General features: G+C 45.3%; 2 protein-coding genes across 5 annotated transcripts; both read left to right on the top strand.

Moving 5' to 3' along the window:
* Positions 1-6: 6 nt before the first annotated feature.
* Bcl2l2 (BCL2 like 2) lies at positions 7-4,879 on the top strand. Of its 3 annotated transcripts, none has more exons than XM_005005648.4 (4): positions 7-144; positions 435-522; positions 982-1,421; positions 2,002-4,879. In XM_005005648.4, the coding sequence occupies exons 3-4, from the start codon at positions 990-992 to the stop codon at positions 2,149-2,151; spliced, it is 582 nt and encodes a 193-aa protein (XP_005005705.1). In that variant the 5' UTR covers positions 7-144; positions 435-522; positions 982-989; the 3' UTR covers positions 2,152-4,879. The 3 variants fall into 3 exon arrangements, with proteins under 3 accessions (XP_005005705.1, XP_013012892.1, XP_013012893.1); XM_013157438.3 differs by lacking the exon at positions 7-144 and adding an exon at positions 151-318; XM_013157439.3 differs by lacking the exon at positions 7-144 and adding an exon at positions 171-189.
* Positions 4,880-12,917: 8,038 nt separating this feature from the next.
* On the top strand, positions 12,918-17,983 carry Pabpn1 (poly(A) binding protein nuclear 1). Of its 2 annotated transcripts, none has more exons than XM_003474490.3 (7): positions 12,918-13,284; positions 13,624-13,738; positions 14,750-14,817; positions 15,082-15,188; positions 15,893-15,980; positions 16,062-16,213; positions 17,086-17,983. In XM_003474490.3, the coding sequence occupies exons 1-7, from the start codon at positions 12,934-12,936 to the stop codon at positions 17,123-17,125; spliced, it is 921 nt and encodes a 306-aa protein (XP_003474538.1). In that variant the 5' UTR covers positions 12,918-12,933; the 3' UTR covers positions 17,126-17,983. The 2 variants fall into 2 exon arrangements, with proteins under 2 accessions (XP_003474538.1, XP_063092960.1); XM_063236890.1 differs by lacking the exon at positions 12,918-13,284 and adding an exon at positions 13,389-13,475.
* The last annotated feature ends 2,670 nt before the right edge of the window (positions 17,984-20,653 follow it).

Here is a 20,653-nt window from a genome sequence, read left to right as displayed (position 1 = left end):
CTGGGCCCCATCATCACCCGGCGCCGGGCCCTCCCTCCTGCCCCCGCTTCTCCTCCCTCCTTCCCTCCCTCCCTTCTTCCCTTCCTCCCTCCCTCCCAGCTCCTGCACCAGGAAACGGCCCGGATCCCGGCAGCGGCCTGACCCGTGAGATCTCTAACCTGGCTGGCGGGCGGGGTTGGAGACGTGGGGGTAAAGGAGGAGCTGGGCCTTTGGGCTCCTTTTAGGGGAAGCCGAAAATAGGATGGTGTCGGCGGGAAGCCCTTGGCCCAGGGATTCCCGGGAGGACAGTCATTAAACATGGATTCGGCCACACAGCTGGTAGAGCGTTGGGGGCAGGGGCCAGGTCCCAGGAGCTGCAAACCCTGTGCTTCTCAGGCTAGCTTCTGATCCCTGGCCTTCCCTTCTCAGCTCTGATCGCTCTCTCCCCTTTCCAGGACTCCAAGCTGGCCGGGAGGATGAAAGGCCCCAGCTGGGGGCTCCTTGCCACCAGCACTGGGTCCTAAGAGCTGCCATCCAGGCTGGGTGAGTGTCCCCTTCATTATTCTGTCCTGGGCAGCCCATACCTTCTCCCATCCTCCTTTTCAGCCTCATCCCCTTGTCGTGGTCACTTCTTTCTTCTGGGGAGGTCTTAAGCCCGGTCCTTTAGCCAAAAAGGTGTTCACTGTTGGGGCTGGGGTGGGGGAGGGGGTATCAGAGTGCCTTAGTGCTGGTGTTGGTCTTTTGAAAAGAATCTGAAATATTAAAAAATAAAATTCTATTTTTTTAAATCTAATTTGGAATATTCCAAATATATTGTCCAGCTCCTCATGCCCTGACCCACACCATGACATAAATATCTGGTTCTTGCCTCTCCTTGCCTAGTAATCTCTGCATGCATTCCCCATACCCCCACCCTGCCACACCATCTTTTTGGGTTGGCCAGACTGGGTCCCTGTCCATACCTCCCTGTATTCATGCCAGTCTCATCCTTACCCCATACAGCCGCCCGGATGGCGACCCCAGCCTCGGCCCCAGACACACGGGCTCTGGTGGCTGACTTTGTAGGCTATAAGCTGAGGCAGAAGGGTTATGTCTGTGGAGCTGGCCCTGGGGAGGGCCCAGCAGCTGACCCGCTGCACCAAGCCATGCGGGCAGCTGGGGATGAGTTCGAGACCCGATTCCGGCGCACCTTCTCTGATCTGGCTGCTCAGCTGCATGTGACCCCTGGCTCAGCCCAGCAACGCTTCACCCAGGTCTCCGACGAACTTTTCCAAGGTGGCCCCAACTGGGGCCGTCTTGTGGCCTTCTTTGTCTTTGGCGCTGCCCTGTGTGCTGAGAGTGTCAACAAAGAGATGCAACCACTGGTGGGCCAAGTGCAGGAGTGGATGGTGGCCTACCTGGAGACGCGCCTGGCCGACTGGATCCACAGCAGTGGGGGCTGGGTAAGAAGCTTCTCCATTGCTGCTCTGACAGCCCTCTGCAAAGCTGATCTCCAGGGGGATGATGGGGCTCTAATTGGCAGCTGGGGCAGCCGTGCTGGGAAGGAGGCTTGGGGCCATATCCCCTGCATTAGGTGGAGTCAGACTAAGATACCCTCATTGTGAGCATCACATTGGATTCTGCACTCCAGGCTGCCAAGCAGTAATCTCTGGATGGGCTCATAGTACCTACGGAGTGCCTATAAATCCAAAGATGTCACACCTGAGCACGAAGCATGGGAGGTGGGGAGGCTCAGTGATGGGTGGTGGTCAGGCAAGCCTTGGCAAAGAATGCCAGTTCTAAGTAGAATTTTTTGCCAAGGCAAGAATGAATTTCACTTAAAGCAGAGAGCACAAGTGAGCTGGCCTGGCACTGGGGCGGGGAGGGGCTCACAGTCAGTAGAGCTTAAAGAGACAAGCTGGGGATGGGGTAGTGCTCACAGTGGACGGAACTGGAACTCTTCCCTCTCCTCTTCTCTCCACTCTTTCCTTTCCTGATATCCCTTTCTCCTCCTTTCTCTCCTACTTCCCTTCTCTCCCACAGGCGGAGTTCACAGCTCTATACGGGGACGGGGCCCTGGAGGAGGCGCGGCGTCTGCGGGAGGGGAACTGGGCATCAGTGAGGACAGTGCTGACAGGGGCCGTGGCACTGGGGGCCCTGGTAACTGTAGGGGCCTTTTTTGCTAGCAAGTGAAAAAGTCCAAGGCCAAGTGGGGCTAGGTATGGCTGGGAGAATAGAAACAGAACAGAGAATGCCCTTAGAAGAAGTGGGGTGAATGGAGGGACATGAAACAGGGCAGGGTGGGGAGGGTGAGGAAGCTGAGTGTGCCAGGCAGAGTTGGAAGAGTGAGCTGGAGACACTGGGGAAGGGGCCAAGAGATAGGATCATTCCAGTGTTGGGGGTGGGGGGGAGGGATCTTCCCAATAAGTCCTGCACAGGTCATAACCCCAAGGAAGGTGCACTTGCATAAGGAATTGGGTCTCCGTGGAATGAGTGGGATGTGAAGAACCTGGAGGGCTCACCTCTGAGCTGGAAGCTTGGGGTTCTCAGGTGACTAGGGGAGGTGGCTATAGCTGCCGGCTGTCTGACACGCGTGTGCATGTGCACGCGTGCTCATGTGCATGCTAGGCTGTTCATTTGATCTGGTGGTGGTTGAATTCTTCAAGGAGAAAACATTCCCTCTTGCACTGGCAAGAACAAGGGACAGTTCTCTGCCCCTCTTCCCCTGTTTGCCCCCTTCCTCTTCCCTGTTCCCTTCCCCTTCCCCTTCTCCGGATGTCTGGAGGCTGAGGGAGAAACGCTGTATCCTGACTGAGGGTGCTGGCTCTTCTCTGCAGAATCTTTGGCTGGGCTTTGGACTGAAGAGCAGCTCTGCAGCTGGCCTTGTTCCTTCATCAGCCCCTTCCTTGTGCATCGCGCACTTGCTGCTGCCTCCTGGGCTCTGACAGAAGGGCAAGGCTGCTAAGGCCGGGCGGGTGGAGGCTTTGATAGCTGGTTGCCACCTGCTTGCCACCCTCCCCTCCGACTGGGGCATGATGGTGCCTAAAGTGTTTCCGATCTCTGGGACCTGTTTACCCAAACTTAAACTCTAAATTGGGGCTCTAATTTTCCTTTTGAGGATGTAGACAAACGCTGACCTAGAATACAGTCTGGGTTCTGTACTGTGTCTTAGTGAGACTGTTGATGTCTTGAGAGGACCATTCAGCTCCGAGCCCCATGGGTGTGAGGGTGACAGGTACTCCATAACTGGCCTATTCTGTGCGGTGGGCTTCCATGCTGCTTAATGAGGGGCCAGGTGTATGGGTTCTAGAGTACCTGCCATGACCTAGAAGCATTTCTGTTTCATTAGAAGCCACGCTGTTTGCATGGGGGTTATGTGTACCTCAGAGTCTGAGAATGCTAACTTTAGAACTCACTGTCCTCTAGAACAAATTCAGACTATAGCTTTTTCTCTTGAAGAAGAAATGATTCACTCCAAATGCATGCCCTGAGCCAGACTCACTGCTGCACTTTTCAAGGTGCTCAAATTGCTGCTCTCCAATGCTGATTTCACTCACAGTGCTCTAGAACCCTGCCTGCAATTCTAAGCAACAGTCAGTGTAGCTTGACCACAGTTGACACTTCCTGGAGATTTTCACTTGGTCCCAGAATGTGGCCACACAGCAACTAAGCTAGAATGTGGGACCAAATTGGCCTCAGGTGTTTTAGTCCAGACCTTTGCTTTTGAAAGAGGGCTGCACTTTCTAATGGTATTCACAGGGGAAGTGGTAGCTGCATGTGCCACTGGGTGAGTGAGTTTGCTGATAGCAGAAACTCAGAGCCAGTCTGCGGCAAGCAGTGGGGTGGGGTGGGGTCTCTGACTTGCTCAGGACAAGCTAGGCCAGTGGTTTTCAAGCTGCTTGGCAGAACCCCAAAGTGTCCTAGGGGTTGCCTCAGGAGTCCTTGGGGAGACGACGAAAGGGGTGGGGAGCTGAGCAAGCTCTGAACTTGCCCTCAAACAGAACAGCTCCCCATATCGCTGTTTTATATATCGGGGTTCAGGGTAAGATTTCATTTGCATTAAGGGGTTTGCTGCTGAAAACAAAGTTGGAAAACCACTTATCAGACCATCACTTCCAATTGGAGCCTGTGCTCTCCCAGGTTTGGGGCAGATTTCACCTCATCCTCTACCACAGGATGCCTATCCATGTTAGCATTCCTGGTGACCTTCAGCAAATGGTTAGCAGGGACTATGGTCAGGTGATGGGATTAAAATGCCCTGCATGAGGCCTTTACACTGGGGTAGAAGAAGAGTTTGTTTTCTGAAAGGATCAAGGGTTTGGTCTGGTTTCCCAGAAGCATAGCTTGGATGGGATCACAGTGGGCAGTGTTAACCTGCCTACCCTTCTTAATTTGAGGGGCAATGTAAACCCCAGAGACTTCTGTCAGGGAAAACTAGGGACTGTCTTCTAGAGCCATATAGTTCCTTGGGATTAGCTCTTGGCCAGGAAGGCTGAGTATGGCTCCCAAGTTTTAAATCTGTTTTTTTTTTAAATGAGGGAAATAAGTGTAATTCCACTTTCAAAGAGTAAATAGGTAGAGAGAGTGTTTCTTGCTTTCTGGAGCCCAAAGGGATAAATAGGGACTTTGCTTAGGCCAAGGAAGGAGCAGAAGTAGGGCAACTCGGTCCTGCAATTATTAATCGTACTCCCCACTTATTCTAGGGCATACATACACTATTTTAATTTTTTAAATCATAAAACGGCAGGAGAACAGATTTGGTTAGTTTAGAAGAAAAGAAAAAGCTCTATAAATATAAATATATATTCCTGTATTTTTATTTAATAATTTATAAATACCAAGTTCATTTGACTTTTATTTTTGTGTAATATGTAATGGTGATATTAAAAATAAATAAAGCCCAGAAGTTTAATGAGAAGGACTTAACAGGGTTTGTGACTTCTATACTTTGTAGTCTGGGGTCAGAATTTTCCTCTATCTGATCATTTCTTCATGACTTTGCTAAGGGCAAGATTTAGGAGTTGTAGGAGCGGGCGTGGTGGTGCATGCCTGTAATTCCAGCCCTCAGGAGGATTTTTGCAATTTCAAAACCAGCCTGGGCTACAAACTGAGCTCAAGGCCAGCCTGAACTGCATGGCAAGACCCTGTCTCAAAAAGAAGGATTTGGGAAAGTTGAGATGTGTTCTTTAAAAGAGTTGTTCCATTGTCTTCACCTCACTCCAACCCTGTCAAATATTCAAAGTGAAGAATTCCATGTATCCCAACTCTCACCTGAAGAGGGTGCAGGTATATGATACTGTGGGACACATACACCTAAACACAAAAAACTTACCAAAAGTCTTTGTGTAAAATCAGCTCCCCAGTTGTGGTTTGGCCTCTAATCATAAGTGTGCAATTATGAGTATTTCTCCTTGATGCCTACATTAGACTTAAAATAGGTCTGGCAAAAATGGGGCCCCTGGGGCTGGGGTTTAGCTCAGCGGCATAAGCACCTGCCTTGCAAGCAGGCAGTCCTGAGTTCGATCCCTGGTACCGATAAAGATGAAAAAAGACAAAAAAACGGGGCTTCTAGGGGCTGGAGGTTTAGCTCAGCATAAGCGCCTGCCTTGGAAGCAGGCAGTCATGAGTTCGATCTCCGGTACCGATAAAAAGAAAAAAAAAAAAAAAAATGGAGCCCCTGTTTCCTTACCTGCTCCCCTAAGACATTGGGTTTCAACCCTTTTAATGCAAACTGATAGACCAGACAAAATCTTTATGATTGTTCAGCTTATGCCCCTGTACTCCATCAAAATTGAGTGCAACAGAGTGACCCTAATTCTAAATTTGAAGAGGAAATTCCTCTTTCTATAATCCAGTGTGATAAATTGGTATTTGGATTTTGTGTGGTGATAAATGTCATTGCTTTCAGCAATTCAGTATAATCAAATCCAGTGTTCCCTTTCCATTCTCTCTCTATGGGGAAAACCTGCAGGAGAAGCTGTAGTAAAATCAGAGAGTGGTTTGATGAACATGGCACCAGGAGAAGTGGGATTAGATGTTCTAATAGTTTTAACAGGCATAATAGTTGGTGCATTTGTCCCTATACACTGTGACTGAGTTAAGCAACTGACTGGTTTATATTTCACTAGTTCTAAAAAAGCATTTGCAGTGTCTTACAATAATATACAAAACACAGGCTGGGGATTTAGCTCAGTGGCATAAAGGCCTGCCTGGCAAGTGTAAGGTCATGAATTCCATACCTGGTACCAAAAAAAAAAAAAAAAAAAAAAGACAATAATGGGAAAATACAGGTTTATTTTTTTTTTAACTAGAGTAAAAGGAATATCAAAATATAGTAAGATACAGCAAAAGGAAAATTAATACACAGGAAAGTGAGGAAAGTGTTCTATAAATATGTGGTATCCCAAATACCAAAGTTAGTCTTTTGAGTACCTCTCTGAGCTTCTTGGCAGCCAAAGCAAATTAGAAAACAAGATTCCCATTCCTCTCAGGATTTCTAAATTCTATCATTTACTAAAGGAGAGCAAAAAGTTTTGTGGATTTTCTGAGTAGTCATCTACTGAGAGTAGACAGCATTCTCTATTAACCCTTAACAGCAAATTTGATGTGGACTTCTACTCATTTGCTCTAGAAACACCAAATGGAGATTCACAAGGTCTTAGATTTGTTCTCTGAAGCTTTTCACAATTTAGCCCAAAGATGCTGCTTTATGATGGTCTGGGTTAGTACAGAGCTAAATCTTAGACTATCCAGATGGATGTGTTTCCTTCAAATAGGTCTCCATGAATATTATTTCTTCAAATGGCACTTTTTCATGTGAAGTTGGGCAACATTTGGTACAATGTCTAGCAAATGGATTGATCGTACAATTGTTTTTACTTAATAAGCAGCTTCTTTGAAAACTGCCTTAAGTATGGATAAAGAAGAGATATATAAATAAATTATTTTAAAACACAAGCAGGAAACTATAGTGGAATGCTATGTCATTGGGTTTTTCACCCATCATTCACTCGTGGAACAAATATTCAGGCATCTTCTGCGTGCTCAGCACAACTCTAGGCACTGAGGTAAAGTGAACGGAAAGATTCTTGCCCATTAGTGCATATATTCTAGTGAGGGATAAACCAGTAAACTTCATAGATGTTAAAAGTGATGAGTACAATAAAGAAAATAATTGAAGTGGGGTAAAAATATGTAGTTAGATTTTTTTTTTTTTTTTGTGGGGGATTTTTGAAATAAAGTTTCACTAGGTAGTCCAGGCTGGTTTTGAACTCACTATGAAGCCCAGGCTGTCCAGAACTCCTGGTGATTCTCCTGCCTCAACCCTCTGAGTGTTGGTGTTATTGGAGTATACCACCATGCCTGGCTGTAGGGTTTTTTTTTTTTTTTTTTGTCTTTTTCATTTTTATTGGTACCGGGGATCGAACTCACAATTGCCTGCTTGCAAGGCAGGCGCTTATGCCGCTGAGCTAAACCCCCATCCCCTATGGCTATAGGTATTATTTTTAAATAAAATATCAGGGAATCCCTCATTTCCAAGGTGACTTTTGAGTAAAACTATGAAAAATAAAATTGGAAAAATATTTTCACTGAAATGGAAAGATGTTTCTGTATTTTATTGGGTAAAAAATGTTAATAATATATATAAAATACTATATACAGTATGATCCCAAGATGTTTCTGTATTTTATTGGGTAAAAAAATGTTAATAATATATATACAATATATACAGTATGATCCCATTTGCTAAAACATGTGTATATGTGCCTCTATAGATTTGTACATCAAACATTTCTGGAAGGGTATATGTCAACATTCATCAATGATTATCTCTAGATGGTAGATGTAATGAGTAATTTTATTTTTTTGCTGTCAGTATTTTCTGATTTTTTGGATAATACTTGGTACAATATATACTAAAACAAGTTTTTCAGATACAAGACTTTAAAAAAATTAACCAATCAGCCCAGCAGTGTTCAGCAGTTAAACAGCCTGCATTGAAATGGCCACTGCACTTCTATTCAGTGGCAGATGAAGGGAGTTGATGTAAGCAGGGCCAGACCACATTAGAAGAGAATTGGGATCTGCTCTAAAATAGAGGTAAGTAGCAGGGCTTGGTGGTGCATGGCTGTAATCCAGTGCAGGAGGCTAAGGCAGGAGGATGGCAAGTTTGAAGACAGCCTGAGCTGTCTGGAAGGGACGGAGGGAGGAAGATGACATAAAAAGAATTAAGATGTGTTATGTACATGTGCCAGCTCCCCATGATGAATATAAATCACTAAGTGCTGCAAACATAAACTAATAAAAGTTAAAAATATAAAAACATGACTCCTCCAAAAAGGTAAGTAAATGATAAAGCGCTAATAAAAACATAATGCAAGCCACATATATAGTTTTATAGTTTCTAGTAATCATTAAAAATGCAAAAGATACAGGTAAAACTAATTTTAATAATTGTTTAACTCAGTATGTTAAATATTCTATCACTTAAACATGTAATTAGTTTTAAACAATTTTTGGGGGGTGTGATTGAACTCAGGGCCAATGCTCTGAGGTACAGTAATAGCTTCTTTTTTTTAAGTTTATTTTGTAGACAGCCATGGTGGCCCATGTTTATAATACCAGTACATGGGAGGCTGAAGCAGGAGGACTGCAATGAGTTCTGGGCCAGCTTGGCCTATACAGTGAGTTTAAGGCCAACCTTGGCTTCAAAGCAAGATGGTGTTTCAAAAAAATTTTTTTTCAAATTTTGAGACAGTGTTTCACTAAGTAGTTAAATGAATCAGACTGAGCCTGAAGTTGCTATCCTGTCTCACCCTCCCAGAGGGATGAGATCACAAGTGTGTACCATCATGCCTGGCCATAATCGATTACTGAGTTATTCCACATCCATTTTCATATTAAGCCTTCCAAATTCAGTCTGAACTTTACACTTTAAGTACATTTCAAATCAAGCTACTCAATGGCCACATATGACTAGTGGCTACCATATTATTCTATGCACTTGTAAACCAGCATGAGGGTACATGCCTGTAATTTCAGCTACTGGGGAGACTGAGGCAACAGGGTCTCAAATTTGAATATAGTCTGAGGAATTTATTTTAAAAGGGGATGGGGATCTAGCTCAGTAAAAAGCTCTAGGGCTCTATCCCCAGTGTCACCCCCCCCCCCAAAATGTAGTTCCAAATTGTAGATTATTATGGCCTGTAACACTGGTCAAAGCAGACATTAAAAACAAGATGTAGGGGCTGGGGATTTAGCTTAGCAGCATAAGCGCCTGCTTTGCAAGCAGGCAGTCGTGAGTTCAATCCCTGGTACCAATAAAAAACGAAAAAGAAAAGAAAAAAAATATTAAAAAAAAACAAGATGCAATTACCCCCTATTTTTAGCCCAAATATTCTGCATTAGGACGGCCTGGCTTTGGTACATATTGCCAAAGAATAGAAAGACAGTATTGGGCAAAGTAAGAGATTACACCTGTAACCCCAGCACTTGGAAGGCTGTGGCAGGAGGATCAAGGTGAATTCAAGACCAGCCTGAGCTATGCTACATAAGTGAGTTCAAGGCCAGTCTGCACTACATAGCATGCAGACTGCTCAAAAAAAAAAAAAGATAGTATTGGGTTTTTCTTCTTTTTCCCCTTATGTCCCAAGTTTTTTAAATCAACTACATATAGTTGCAATCATACTTTATATAGAATTTCATGATATCTTGACATTTTTGCATGTTTATAACATAACATTTTATTAGCTACAATTTTTTTTTTTTTTTTTTGGTATTGGAGATTGAACTCATAACCTCACACTTGCCAGGCAGGTGCTGTGCCACTGAGCTATATCCCTGGCCCCAAAAATGATTTTTTTTTTTTTTTTTTTTTTTTTTTGGTACCGGGATTGAACTACAACCTTACACTTGCCAGGCAGACACTTGTGCTGATGAGCTAAACTCCCAGCCCCTCCAAAATGATTTTTGATGAGATATAATTTGTAGTGTTTATATTTTTATCTATTGTTCAATTTAAGTGTTTTTTCCTATTTTCAGTATTATACATAATTTTTTCATGTGAAAGCAGATATTATTGAATTTTTACATGTTCTGAAAACTGGCCTTGAATTCCCTATATACTTCTAGTTAGCCTCAAGACTCGGGAAAGTTATAGTACTCCACTTCTTTAAACCTTTTTCTTTTTTTCTTTTTCCTTTTTGGTACCGGAAATCGAGCTCAGGACCTTGTGCTTGCCAGGTAAATCTTTTTCTTCTTATCTAAAAAAAAAAAAAAAAAAATTGTGACTTTGGCTAGTTGTGGTGGTACATGCCTATACCCCCAGCATTCTGAGAGGCTGAGGCAGAAAGATCACAAGTTTGATCCTCGCCACATAGGAGAACCAATCTTAAAGAAATTTTAAAGGCTCATAATGTAGTTAAACGTAAGTTCTGGCTCAGTCCCCAGTAATGAGGGGAGGGAAATGTTATGGTCTTGAAAAGATTTACTTGACCCGTTTGTTGTATTATCAATGAGATAATACAAGAAATAGAACCTGTTACAAAATCAAGTGCTTAACAAAAATAGGATTTATGGTGGCATACACCTATAATTCTAGCATTTATAGTACTGCCAGGAGTTCAAGGCCAGCCTGAACTACATAGCAAGACCTTGTCTCAAAAAACAACACAAAACAAAAAGCAAAGATTAAGAAACAAAACAAAACAACCCCATTTCCATTAGCTGGCTTGCTTACATGAAATAGAAGTAAAATGCTCAAAACAATTGTTTTTGAGACAAGATCTTACTACATAGGCTACCCTCAAATTTGTAGCCTCTGTTTTGTTTTTGTTTTTCTGAGACAGGGTTTCACTATTTAGATGAGGGTGGCCTCAAACTCATGGCAATCCTCCTGCCTCAGCCTCTCAAGTGCTGGGATTATAGGCATGCACCACCATGGCTGCCCTGACTTGGTCTTTTTTAGTTTAGGTTCTATTGTTTTTGTTTTTTGAGACACGGTCTTTCTATGTAGTTCAGGCCGGTCTGGACTCAATATGTAGACCAGGCTGGCCTCAAACTCAGTATCTTTCTGCCTCAGCCTCCCAACTGCTGAGATTACAGATTTGCACCACCACACCCACCTCCTGACTCCATTCTGAGTGCAAGGATTACAAGGGTGTGCAACTACACCCTACATTGAGTGCAAGGATTACAAGGGTGTGCAACTACACCCTAATTTTTCAATAAATTAGATCAACATCCGTATAAATAGACCTTTTTTCTAGGGAACTAAGAGTTTGTCTTCAGTGTACATCTTTGTAAAAGTTCTCCTAGATCACTGAAGCTGAGATGGCTGATAAACTTGCAGGGGAGTTTTTAAGTAATTGTGGCTCTGCTCCAAATTCTTCTTCCAAGGTAAGGAATTGTGAAGGAGAAATGGGGGTGAGGGAAAGAGCGGGGCATTAGTGTTTTTAATAATCTGGTTTGCTAATAGGGATCTCCTCACCCCAGCCGAGGTTGTTTTAATTTTTTGCTTGGGCTCATGTGACTCTCGTCCTCAAACTTGTAATATGGTATGCCTATCTTGGAAATTTAGCACCTCTTTACTTCTAAGGTGTAGCTGTCTACTAAAATGTGGCATCCTGCCTTCCCCAGCACCAAGTCTCATTTGGTATCTTAGGGTGTTGCCATGTGGAAACTTGGTAGGGAAAAGTTCCCCAAGTGTCTGAAATGCTGGGAAATTGAAGTTGGTGGGGAGGGAGTGCAGTACACAAATCTCCAGTTTGTGCATGTTTCAGTCAACCAAGATCCAGAAGGGACGGCATTGTATGTTGGGCATACTGTCACGCGGTGTAAATATAAATAGGTATGAGCCCCTCACTGGCAGACTAAAGAAACCTTTACGAGCACAGTGGAGATAGGCCTGCTGTGGAAGGCATCACAGGAGGGGATGCTGGTGTTTGCAGTTGTCTGAGAACAGATTGCAGGTACAGAGGTGTGGTCTGCATGCCAGGTATACCTATGAGGAGGAGGAATGTGGAAACTTTCGAAAAGTCGCTAGGTCTTGGGTTTAAAGCTGCAGGAGGAAATTTGAGCTTTATCTGGCCAAGAAAGGGGAGCCAGTTTGATAGCAGTGCAGGTTGGAGGGATGATGACCTAGAAGCTGATAGACTGTAACAGTCCAGACAAAAGAGACAAACGAGGACGACAAGACTCGTAATTAGTAGGTCTGCGTGAGAAATGTTCTCTGCTTTATCACCGGGGAGACCTGGTGGATGGAGGCGTCATTAAGCAAGCTGAAAAGTAAGCTGTTTCCTGGAATGCTCCATTCAAAACACCCACTTCCGGCAATATCCCATCTTCTAGTGTTTTCTCGCATAGGAAACCAGTTTCCAGGAAACGCCCCACCCGCCTCCACATATTGGGCCTCTGCCTTCCAACAGCTCGCTGTTGGCCAGCAGCACAGCCAAGATGGCGGCCCCCAAGCACTGAGAGATCATGTGACTTCGGGTTTTCCTAGCTTGAAGCCTGCGGCCAGTTCCGAGGCAAGGCTCATTTCTGTCACCCAACGGGTGTCAGCCTTTCCAATCTCGCGAGCCAATCGCCATCGGAGACCGGACTGCGGCAGTGAGATCAGAAGACTGGAGCTTTCCAGTTGCGTAGTCAGGGGCCAATCACCAAGCGTGTATAGTTGGAGAGTCCTTCCGTAGGCAAAGGAGAATCGGGAATGTCGTCACTGTGCAGCAGTTTTGTTACCTAAGTACGCGAGAGGAGGTGGGACATATGTTGATTGATAGACAAATTTCCCCTACCGGGATTTGATAATTTGGTGTAGTGCCCCGCCTTAAAGGCGGGGTCTTATTTGATTGCCAAGTCGTATTCCCCAATGGGGTTCCAGCCGGGTGTGACGGGCACCCTGCTTGACTAATGAATCCTCGACGTGGCCCGAGCAGCTCTCCAATCGCGGAGCGGCGGGCCCCAGTCTGAGCGGCGATGGCGGCGGCGGCGGCGGCGGCAGCAGCAGCAGGGGCTGCGGGTGGTCGGGGCTCCGGGCCGGGGCGGAGGCGCCATCTTGTGCCCGGGGCCGGTGGGGAGGCCGGGGAGGGGGCCCCGGGGGGCGCAGGGGACTACGGGAACGGCGTGGAGTCTGAGGAACTGGAGCCTGGGGAGCTGCTGCTGGAGCCCGAGCCGGAGCCCGAGCCCGAAGAGGAGCCGCCCCGGCCCCGCGCCCCCCCGGGAGCTCCTGGCCCTGGGCCTGGCTCGGGAGCCGCCGGTAGCCAAGAGGAGGAGGAAGAGCCGGGGCTAGTGGAGAGTGACCCGGGGGACGGCGCCATTGAGGACCCGGTGAGGGAAGGAGGGCGGGCGGGCGGGTCACGAGAGGCGCGGAGCTCGTACTGGAGGCCGGCGGGGGTTGGGCTTGGCTGGGGCGGGGAATAACGTGGCTGGGGCCGGGCAGGGGACGGGCCCGGGGTCGCCACTCAAGGCTCGGCCGGCGGAGTCGGGCGTCATGGGTGTCTAGCGTTGTCGTGGGGAAGGTAGTTTGCTTTTCTTTGATTCTCGAGCCTCGCGCCGGTCGAGGGAAATGGCCGAGCGTGGCTGGGGCTGCTTGCGGAGCCAGAACGCGGCGCAGCCCCTGCGTCTGGCCCTCAGAGGCTCCTCTCCATGCCCTCCCATTCATTGTAGGAACTGGAAGCAATCAAAGCTCGAGTCAGAGAGATGGAGGAAGAAGCTGAGAAGCTAAAGGAGCTGCAGAACGAGGTAGAGAAGCAGATGAATATGAGTCCACCACCGGGCAATGGTGAGTAAACCGGTGGTTTGCACGCACCCCGAGGCCTCTGGTTGTGGGGGGTGGGGGGCACAGGAAATACGGCATGAAATACCGGGGACCCCGGAGCTGCTTGTATGGCAGATGCTGTGGTCATAGTCCATTGTGTGCTCCGTTGACCTTTGTGAGAATAGATAAAATAGAACCGTGTGTTTTGGCGGTGGGAGTCTTGTGCCTTCCTTTGTCCTTGTTAAAAAATGTGTTTCTCTTTGTTCTAAATCTGCCTCTACCTCTCTTGAGGTTGCCATCTGCCATTTGACCTTCAAGTCTAAATTTTTCTGTTTTGTATTGTTGCAGTTGGAGAGTCTTTAGTTAGAAGTTTTAAGGGAAAGTGCTTGGCTGCAAGAGGCTTCTTTGATCTAAAAATGTCGAGTCTCAGCCCCTTAGTTTTGTTCACTTTTAAAGGCATTCAATAAGGACTTGGTTTGGGGGTGGAGGGTCTATATTTTTTTGTGACTTTTAAGTAAACATATTTATTCATGTGTTTATTTTTTGAGACAGGGTCTCGAGTAGTTTAGGCTGGTCTTGAGTTAAATGTGTAGCCTAGACTAGCCTAAAATTCGTGACAATCCTCCTGCCTCAGCCTTCTCAGTGATGGGAATATAGGTGTGTGCCCAACACGCCTGGCTTCTTTGTGAATTTTGAGGGTATATTAATTTATATGTTGATTTGCCAAATATTTAGTGAGAAACTGTTAGGTGCTGGGCTCCTTTCCCGGTGATGGAGACAGCCGAGAATAAAATAGAGAAGACCATAAATCCGCCTTGGTTTCGTTTGTGTTATGATGGTAGTGGGAGTGTATATATTGGCTCAGTAGAAAACATGTTTATGTGGGGCATGGTGGTGCATGCCTGTAATCCCAGCTCTGGGGAGTTTGAGGCAACAGGATCACAAGTGTCCGGGCGAGCCTGAACTGCATAGCTATACCCTGTGTCAAAAACCAAAAAAGAGAAAAACAGTGGGTTTCTTTTTTTTTCCTCAAAGCTGGCCCTGTGATTATGTCTATTGAAGAGAGAATGGAGGCTGATGCCCGCTCCATCTATGTTGGCAACGTATGTATTAGGGATTTCATTGAGATTTGTGGGAACATTCTTGGAAGAGTTAATAATTTTGAACATTTCCAGTATAGGTGGTGGATCCTGGGTGTGGGGAGAGTTGGGAAGATGATGGAATTACCAACAAAAGCTCTGGAGTCCGAAGTAAAAGTATTACTTGGTGTGCCTTGCTATGTGGAGATAGCCCAGACTAAAATCAGTCAGGGGTCTTGTTGAGACCAGAGCTGGCCTGGTACCTGTAAAATGTGTTTCCTTCCTCAGGTGGATTATGGTGCGACAGCAGAGGAGCTAGAAGCTCATTTTCATGGCTGTGGTTCAGTCAACCGAGTCACTATACTTTGTGACAAATTTAGTGGCCATCCCAAAGGGTAAGTAGGAAAATAAATTCAAATTGTATTAATCAGTTTAAAAACTGTTACAGCTGGGCGTGGTGGCATACGCCTGTAATCCCAGCACTCTGGGAGGCTGAGGCAAGAGGATTACTTTGAGTTTTGAGGCCATCCTGCACTCTATAGTGAGACTGTCTCAAAACAAACAAAAGATGACTGTGAGGCTTTTGTTTTTGTGGTGGGGGGATTTAAACCCATGGTGCTACTAGTGCATGTTAGGTGTTTTCTCTGCCACTAAGTGGTAACACCTGCAACAGCTAATGCTTTTTTCATTGAGCAGAAATTTACTTGATGTTAAAGCAAATGGTCTTTTCCCCTCTAATATGTTGTATTAATGTTGATGTATATCAAAGGTTGCACATAAAAATGCCTTCTGAGGCCAGACAGACAATAAAATTAAAGGTTAGGTATGGGTAGAATTGAGAAGAGGAGGGGACAGACAGCTTCTTGTTGGCCTCTGCTTTTATTATAGCTATATGGAAAACCAGGCTTTGTGATCCTGTTTTGTGATTTTCTAAGAATAGCTAGAAATTCTGACTAAAACCTTCTATTTTAAAGTGAATAATTAAAAGTGAATAATTTAAAGTGAATAATTAAAAATGTAAACGCATGGTACTTAAGATTAAATGCAACTTGTGGAATGCTTTGAGCTATTTGTGAACTTGGACAATTATTCTCTTTAGGTTTGCATATATAGAGTTCTCAGACAAAGAATCAGTGAGGACTTCCCTGGCTTTAGATGAGTCCCTGTTTAGAGGAAGACAGATCAAGGTAAGCTCTCCCCTTTCCGTTGCAGTGATCTAGGTGCTCTGCAGGCTTATTCTCAGGCTTTCTGTTGTATGTTACTCTCAGGTGATCCCAAAACGAACCAATAGACCAGGCATCAGCACAACAGACCGGGGTTTCCCACGTGCCCGCTACCGTGCCCGGACCACCAACTACAACAGTTCCCGCTCTCGATTCTACAGTGGTTTTAACAGCAGGCCCCGAGGTCGCGTCTACAGGTCAGGATAGATGGGCTGCTCCTCTTTCCCCGCCTCCCATGAACCCTGTATGCTTCATTCTCTCCTGATCTGAGGACCTTCCTTCCCCTCCCCCCTGGTCTCCAGGGACTTGGTCTCCAGGCTGTGCAGGGTGAGGAAGCTAGTTGCAGGCCAGGTCAGGAGGCCAGTCTCATCTTTTTTTCTGGAGCAGAAATGGTGATAAGGGCTGATCTCTTGAGATGCTTCCTCCAGGCGTTTTTTTTTTTTTTTTTTTTTTTTTTTTTTTTTCTTTTGGAGAGCTGGTTGCTGGGAAGTTGTTGACAAAAAGTAGGAGGAATGGGGCCTCAAGGCTGTGATTGCTGCTTTTCCTGGGGTTAGGGAGAGGTCAAAACTCCATTGGAAGACCAGAGACTAGTTGATTATTCCAAGGCCATGTGGGAGCATTTTGAGATACTCTTTAATTGAGCCAGTCTTTTTCCAAGGTTACTTTTTCACTGGGCCTAGTGTGGTGCCGGTATGTGGCTTTGGCTTTGGTTGTTTCTCATTTCTTTAAATTTAATAGGTAAGCATAAGGCCTTGACTTTTCATAAGGCAGCGTTTAAGAGCTGTGCACCATGAAAACTGGATAAACAGCAGGTCCTCTTTCTTCCTGCTGTATCTCAGATGCACTTCTTTATTGCTACTGTTTGGCCAAGTAGTCTTAGTGCCCCCACTACCCCCTACTTGCCAGGTGTCTTGTTATTTCTGGGATTGTGGAGTTGGTTTTAAAGACACTTGGAAACTTCTTTTCCCCACTTTCATTCCCAGTAACTAGGGCAAGGGCCCACGGGGAGGGGCTTGTGCTGACCTGTCTAGTGATCATGTTAACACCTGACTCTCCTTCTTTCTTCCAGGGGCCGGGCTAGAGCGACATCATGGTATTCCCCTTACTAAAAAAAGTGTGTATTAGGAGGAGAGAGAGGAAAAAAAGAGGAAAGAAGGAAAAAAAAAAAAAAGAATTAAAAAAAAAAAAGAAAAACAGAAGATGACCTTGATGGAAAAAAAAATATTTTTTAAAAAAAAGATATACTGTGGAAGGGGGGAGAATCCCATAACTAACTGCTGAGGAGGGACCTGCTCTGGGGAGTAGGGGAAGGCCCGGGGAGCGGGGCAGGGGGCTGCTCATCCACTCTGGGGATCCGCCATGGACACTTCTCAACTGTGCAAGCTGCTGCCCATGTTTCCCTGCCCTGCTTCGCCCCTCTGGGGCTGCTCGAGGGTAGGTGGGCACGGGTGGCTAGGAGGGTTTTTTTTTACCCAGGGCTCTGGAAGGACACCAAACTGTTCTGCTTGTTCCCTTCCCTCCATCTTCTCCCTGCCTTTCACAGCCCCTTCCTGCCTGCTTCTGTCCTGCCAGGGTTACCACCCCACCCCTCCAGATTGCCTGGTGATCTATTTTGTTTCCTTTTGTGTTTCTTTTTCTGTTTTGAGTGTCTTTCTTTGCAGGTTTCTGTAGCCGGAAGAACTCCCGTTCCGCTCCCAGCGGCTCCAGTGTAAATTCCCCTTCCCCCTGGGGAAATGCACTACCTTGTTTTGGGGTTTTGGGTTTTTTTTTTTTTTTCTTCAGTTTTTTGTTTTGTTGGTTTTTTTTTCTTTTCTTTGCCTTTTTTTCCCTTTTATTTGGAGGGAATGGGAGGAAGTGGGAACTGGGAGGTGGGAGGTGGATTTTGTTTATTTTTTTAGCTCATTTCCAGGGGGCGGGAATTTTTTTTAAATATGTGTCATGAATAAAGTTGTTTTTGAAAATAAAAATTGTTCTGGCCTTTTGGGTGTAAAGATCATTTATCTTAGTTCACTGATGGCTGTTAATTTTACTTTCTGGAAGTATTAGTGTTATGGAGGGGAAGTTCCTACTTGTAAATTAAGGGGTAAGAGTTAAAGTATAACTCGAAGGAACATTATGCATTTAGTTTGGATGATGGGTGTTCTGCTAAGTGAAACAATAGCCAAATTAGAATGATCTAACAAAATTTACTTCAAAATGAGCAATCCATAACCACACCCTAGGTTCTTAGCTTTGGTACCTTAGAATAAACTCAAATGGGAAGACCAAAGATCGCTCCATTCCTCCATCGGTAAAGTGACCACTTGGCCCATTAATAAGGAATTAAATGGGCCTAGTTTTGGTGTCTAAAATTTTGCTGGGTAGATGTTTGGCTATCTTGCTAAATATGTCTAAATTTGTATAGACATTGAACCCAGGTGTTTCGTACCAAGCTACATCTTCAACCCTTTTTTAGAAACTTTTTTTTCAGAAATGATGTCTTGGGGGCTGGGGATTTAGCTCAGCGGCATAAGCACCTGCCTTGCAAGCAGGTGGTCATGAGTTCGATCCCTGGTACCGATAAAAACCGAAAAAGACTAAAAAAAAAATGTCTTGAGAGGGTCTTGCTATATTTGAATTAAGTATGTGGCCCAAACTGGCCTCAATTTGTGGCTCAGCCTCATGGGTGCAAGGATTACAGTTGTATACAGCCACACCGTTTTTTTTCTTTTTTTTGACATGTAGTTAGGCTAGCCTTGAAACCTGGACCACCTCAGAGCTGGGATCACACTACAGGAGGATAGTCTTACACACCTGGTTCGTTTTTTTAAAGTTCTGAGAATATCAGTTCCCTGGGCTATCCTCAAACTTGGGGTTCTCTTATGTCTGCTTCCCAGAGTACTGAGGTTAACAAGCCAGAGTTGGATCATGATAGCTAGCTTTACATATTCAACAGCTTGTTTTTAAAGATCTTGGGCACTGCTCTCCTGCACAAGCCTGTAGAATTTTAAACTTACTTTTTAACTTTTTATCGGTACTGGGGATTGAACTCACGACCGCCTGCTTGCAAGGCAGGTGCTTATGCCACTGAGCTAAATCCCCAGCCCCAAGCCTATAGAATTTTAAGACCTGTGCATATTGGATTCTGCATTACCTCTGAGCATGATCTGGGTGTTCTTTTCTATAGAAATCTTAAGTTGAAATAGCTGTGTTCTGTACCTAGGAAGCCTTAATGCACCCCACTAGCTGCATTGTTTTGAATTCTCAGGTCTGGGCTGAGAATTTTACTGTATTTTATTGCTGATTATACTGCTTTCTGTTGTGAGACTGAGCACCCGAAGTCTTTCCTAGACAGCTCTGTGGAAGCTCTAGTAGAGGCTGAAAAGCCATAGACTGGATAAAGTGTGCACGATGACTAATTCACCGGAAGCTTCAAACAGGACCAATTGTGCTAATCCTGATGAGATCTCATCTGCCCACCAGGGGGCACCAAGGGTCTGGTTCTAAAAGATTGCTTCAAATTAGCTCTTGGAGGGTGAATCCCCCCCCCCCCCCCCCCCGTGAATGTTTTCTGACCTTTGGTTTTCATTTTGTGTTGCATCCATTTACTGTGTCATGTCCTTTTGGGTCTCCATTCCTGTCTGCACTGTTTGCGCAGCTTCCCATTTGTTGTTGCCCAGAAGGCCTTGTGATGCCACTAGTATTTACCAGGTGTGGAGCTAAGTTCTATCCCTGTCATATTTCTCTGCCTCATCTTACCCTACATATGATGTGATGTGCATTCATTCCATTTGTGCTGCTGTATTTTCCTGTGTGATTCATGCTGTTCCTTCTATCCTGCTAGGGCATTCTAACTTTTCATCAGAATCATTCACACCCTTTGATGCATAAGCCAGGTACTATAGCCATGCATGAAGCTGTCCAGATTCTTCTGTCAAAATTAATCACTGATGATCACAGGGCAAACTGTTCCTCTCTAGAATCTCCTGGTGTTACAGTTAATTACATCCCTGTTTCCCCATTAGATAGCAAGCTCCTTGAGGGCACAGATTGTGCCTTTGTATGTCTCACAGAACCTGGCATTTATTATTGTTATTATATATACTATTAGTACCTGCTGTTTAATAGATGCTTAAAAGATGTTAAATCCCTTAGGGTTGCCTTTCCTGTGTTTTGTTGTTGTTGTTGTTCGGGAATCAAACTCAGAACCTCATGCTTGCCAGGTAGGTGCTGTGCTCCTGATCTCTATCCTGCCTTTTTTGTCTTAACAGACAATAATGTTCCCTTTATCCTACTGGTTCCTAGCTCCTCCCATCCTCATACTTAGGCAGATTAGGGTGTGGCCAGCCATCTGGGCAAGTGGGGGTGTTGTGTTAGTAAGGGAGATCCAGGACATAAGCACAGGGAAAAGCAACAGCAGTGACAAAAACAGTTCCCCAACCCTGCACCTGGGACCCATCAGAAAATGTTATCTGGGAGCTAGGGGTTTAGCTCAGCGGCATAAGCACCTGCCTTGCAAGCAGGCGGTCGTGAGTTCGATCCCCGGTACCGATAAAAATGAAAAAGACAAAAAAAAAAAAAAAAAAAAAAAAAGAAAAGAAAAAGAAAAAGAAAACGTTATCTTCAATTCCTTTTTTTTTTTGTCTTTTTCATTTTTA

Source organism: Cavia porcellus, unplaced genomic scaffold, assembly GCF_034190915.1.
Source record: "Cavia porcellus strain 051 isolate PalLab524CR breed Dunkin Hartley unplaced genomic scaffold, mCavPor4.1 scaffold_26, whole genome shotgun sequence".
NCBI lineage: Eukaryota > Metazoa > Chordata > Mammalia > Rodentia > Caviidae > Cavia > Cavia porcellus.
This window is presented reverse-complemented; position numbering and strand designations above follow the sequence as displayed.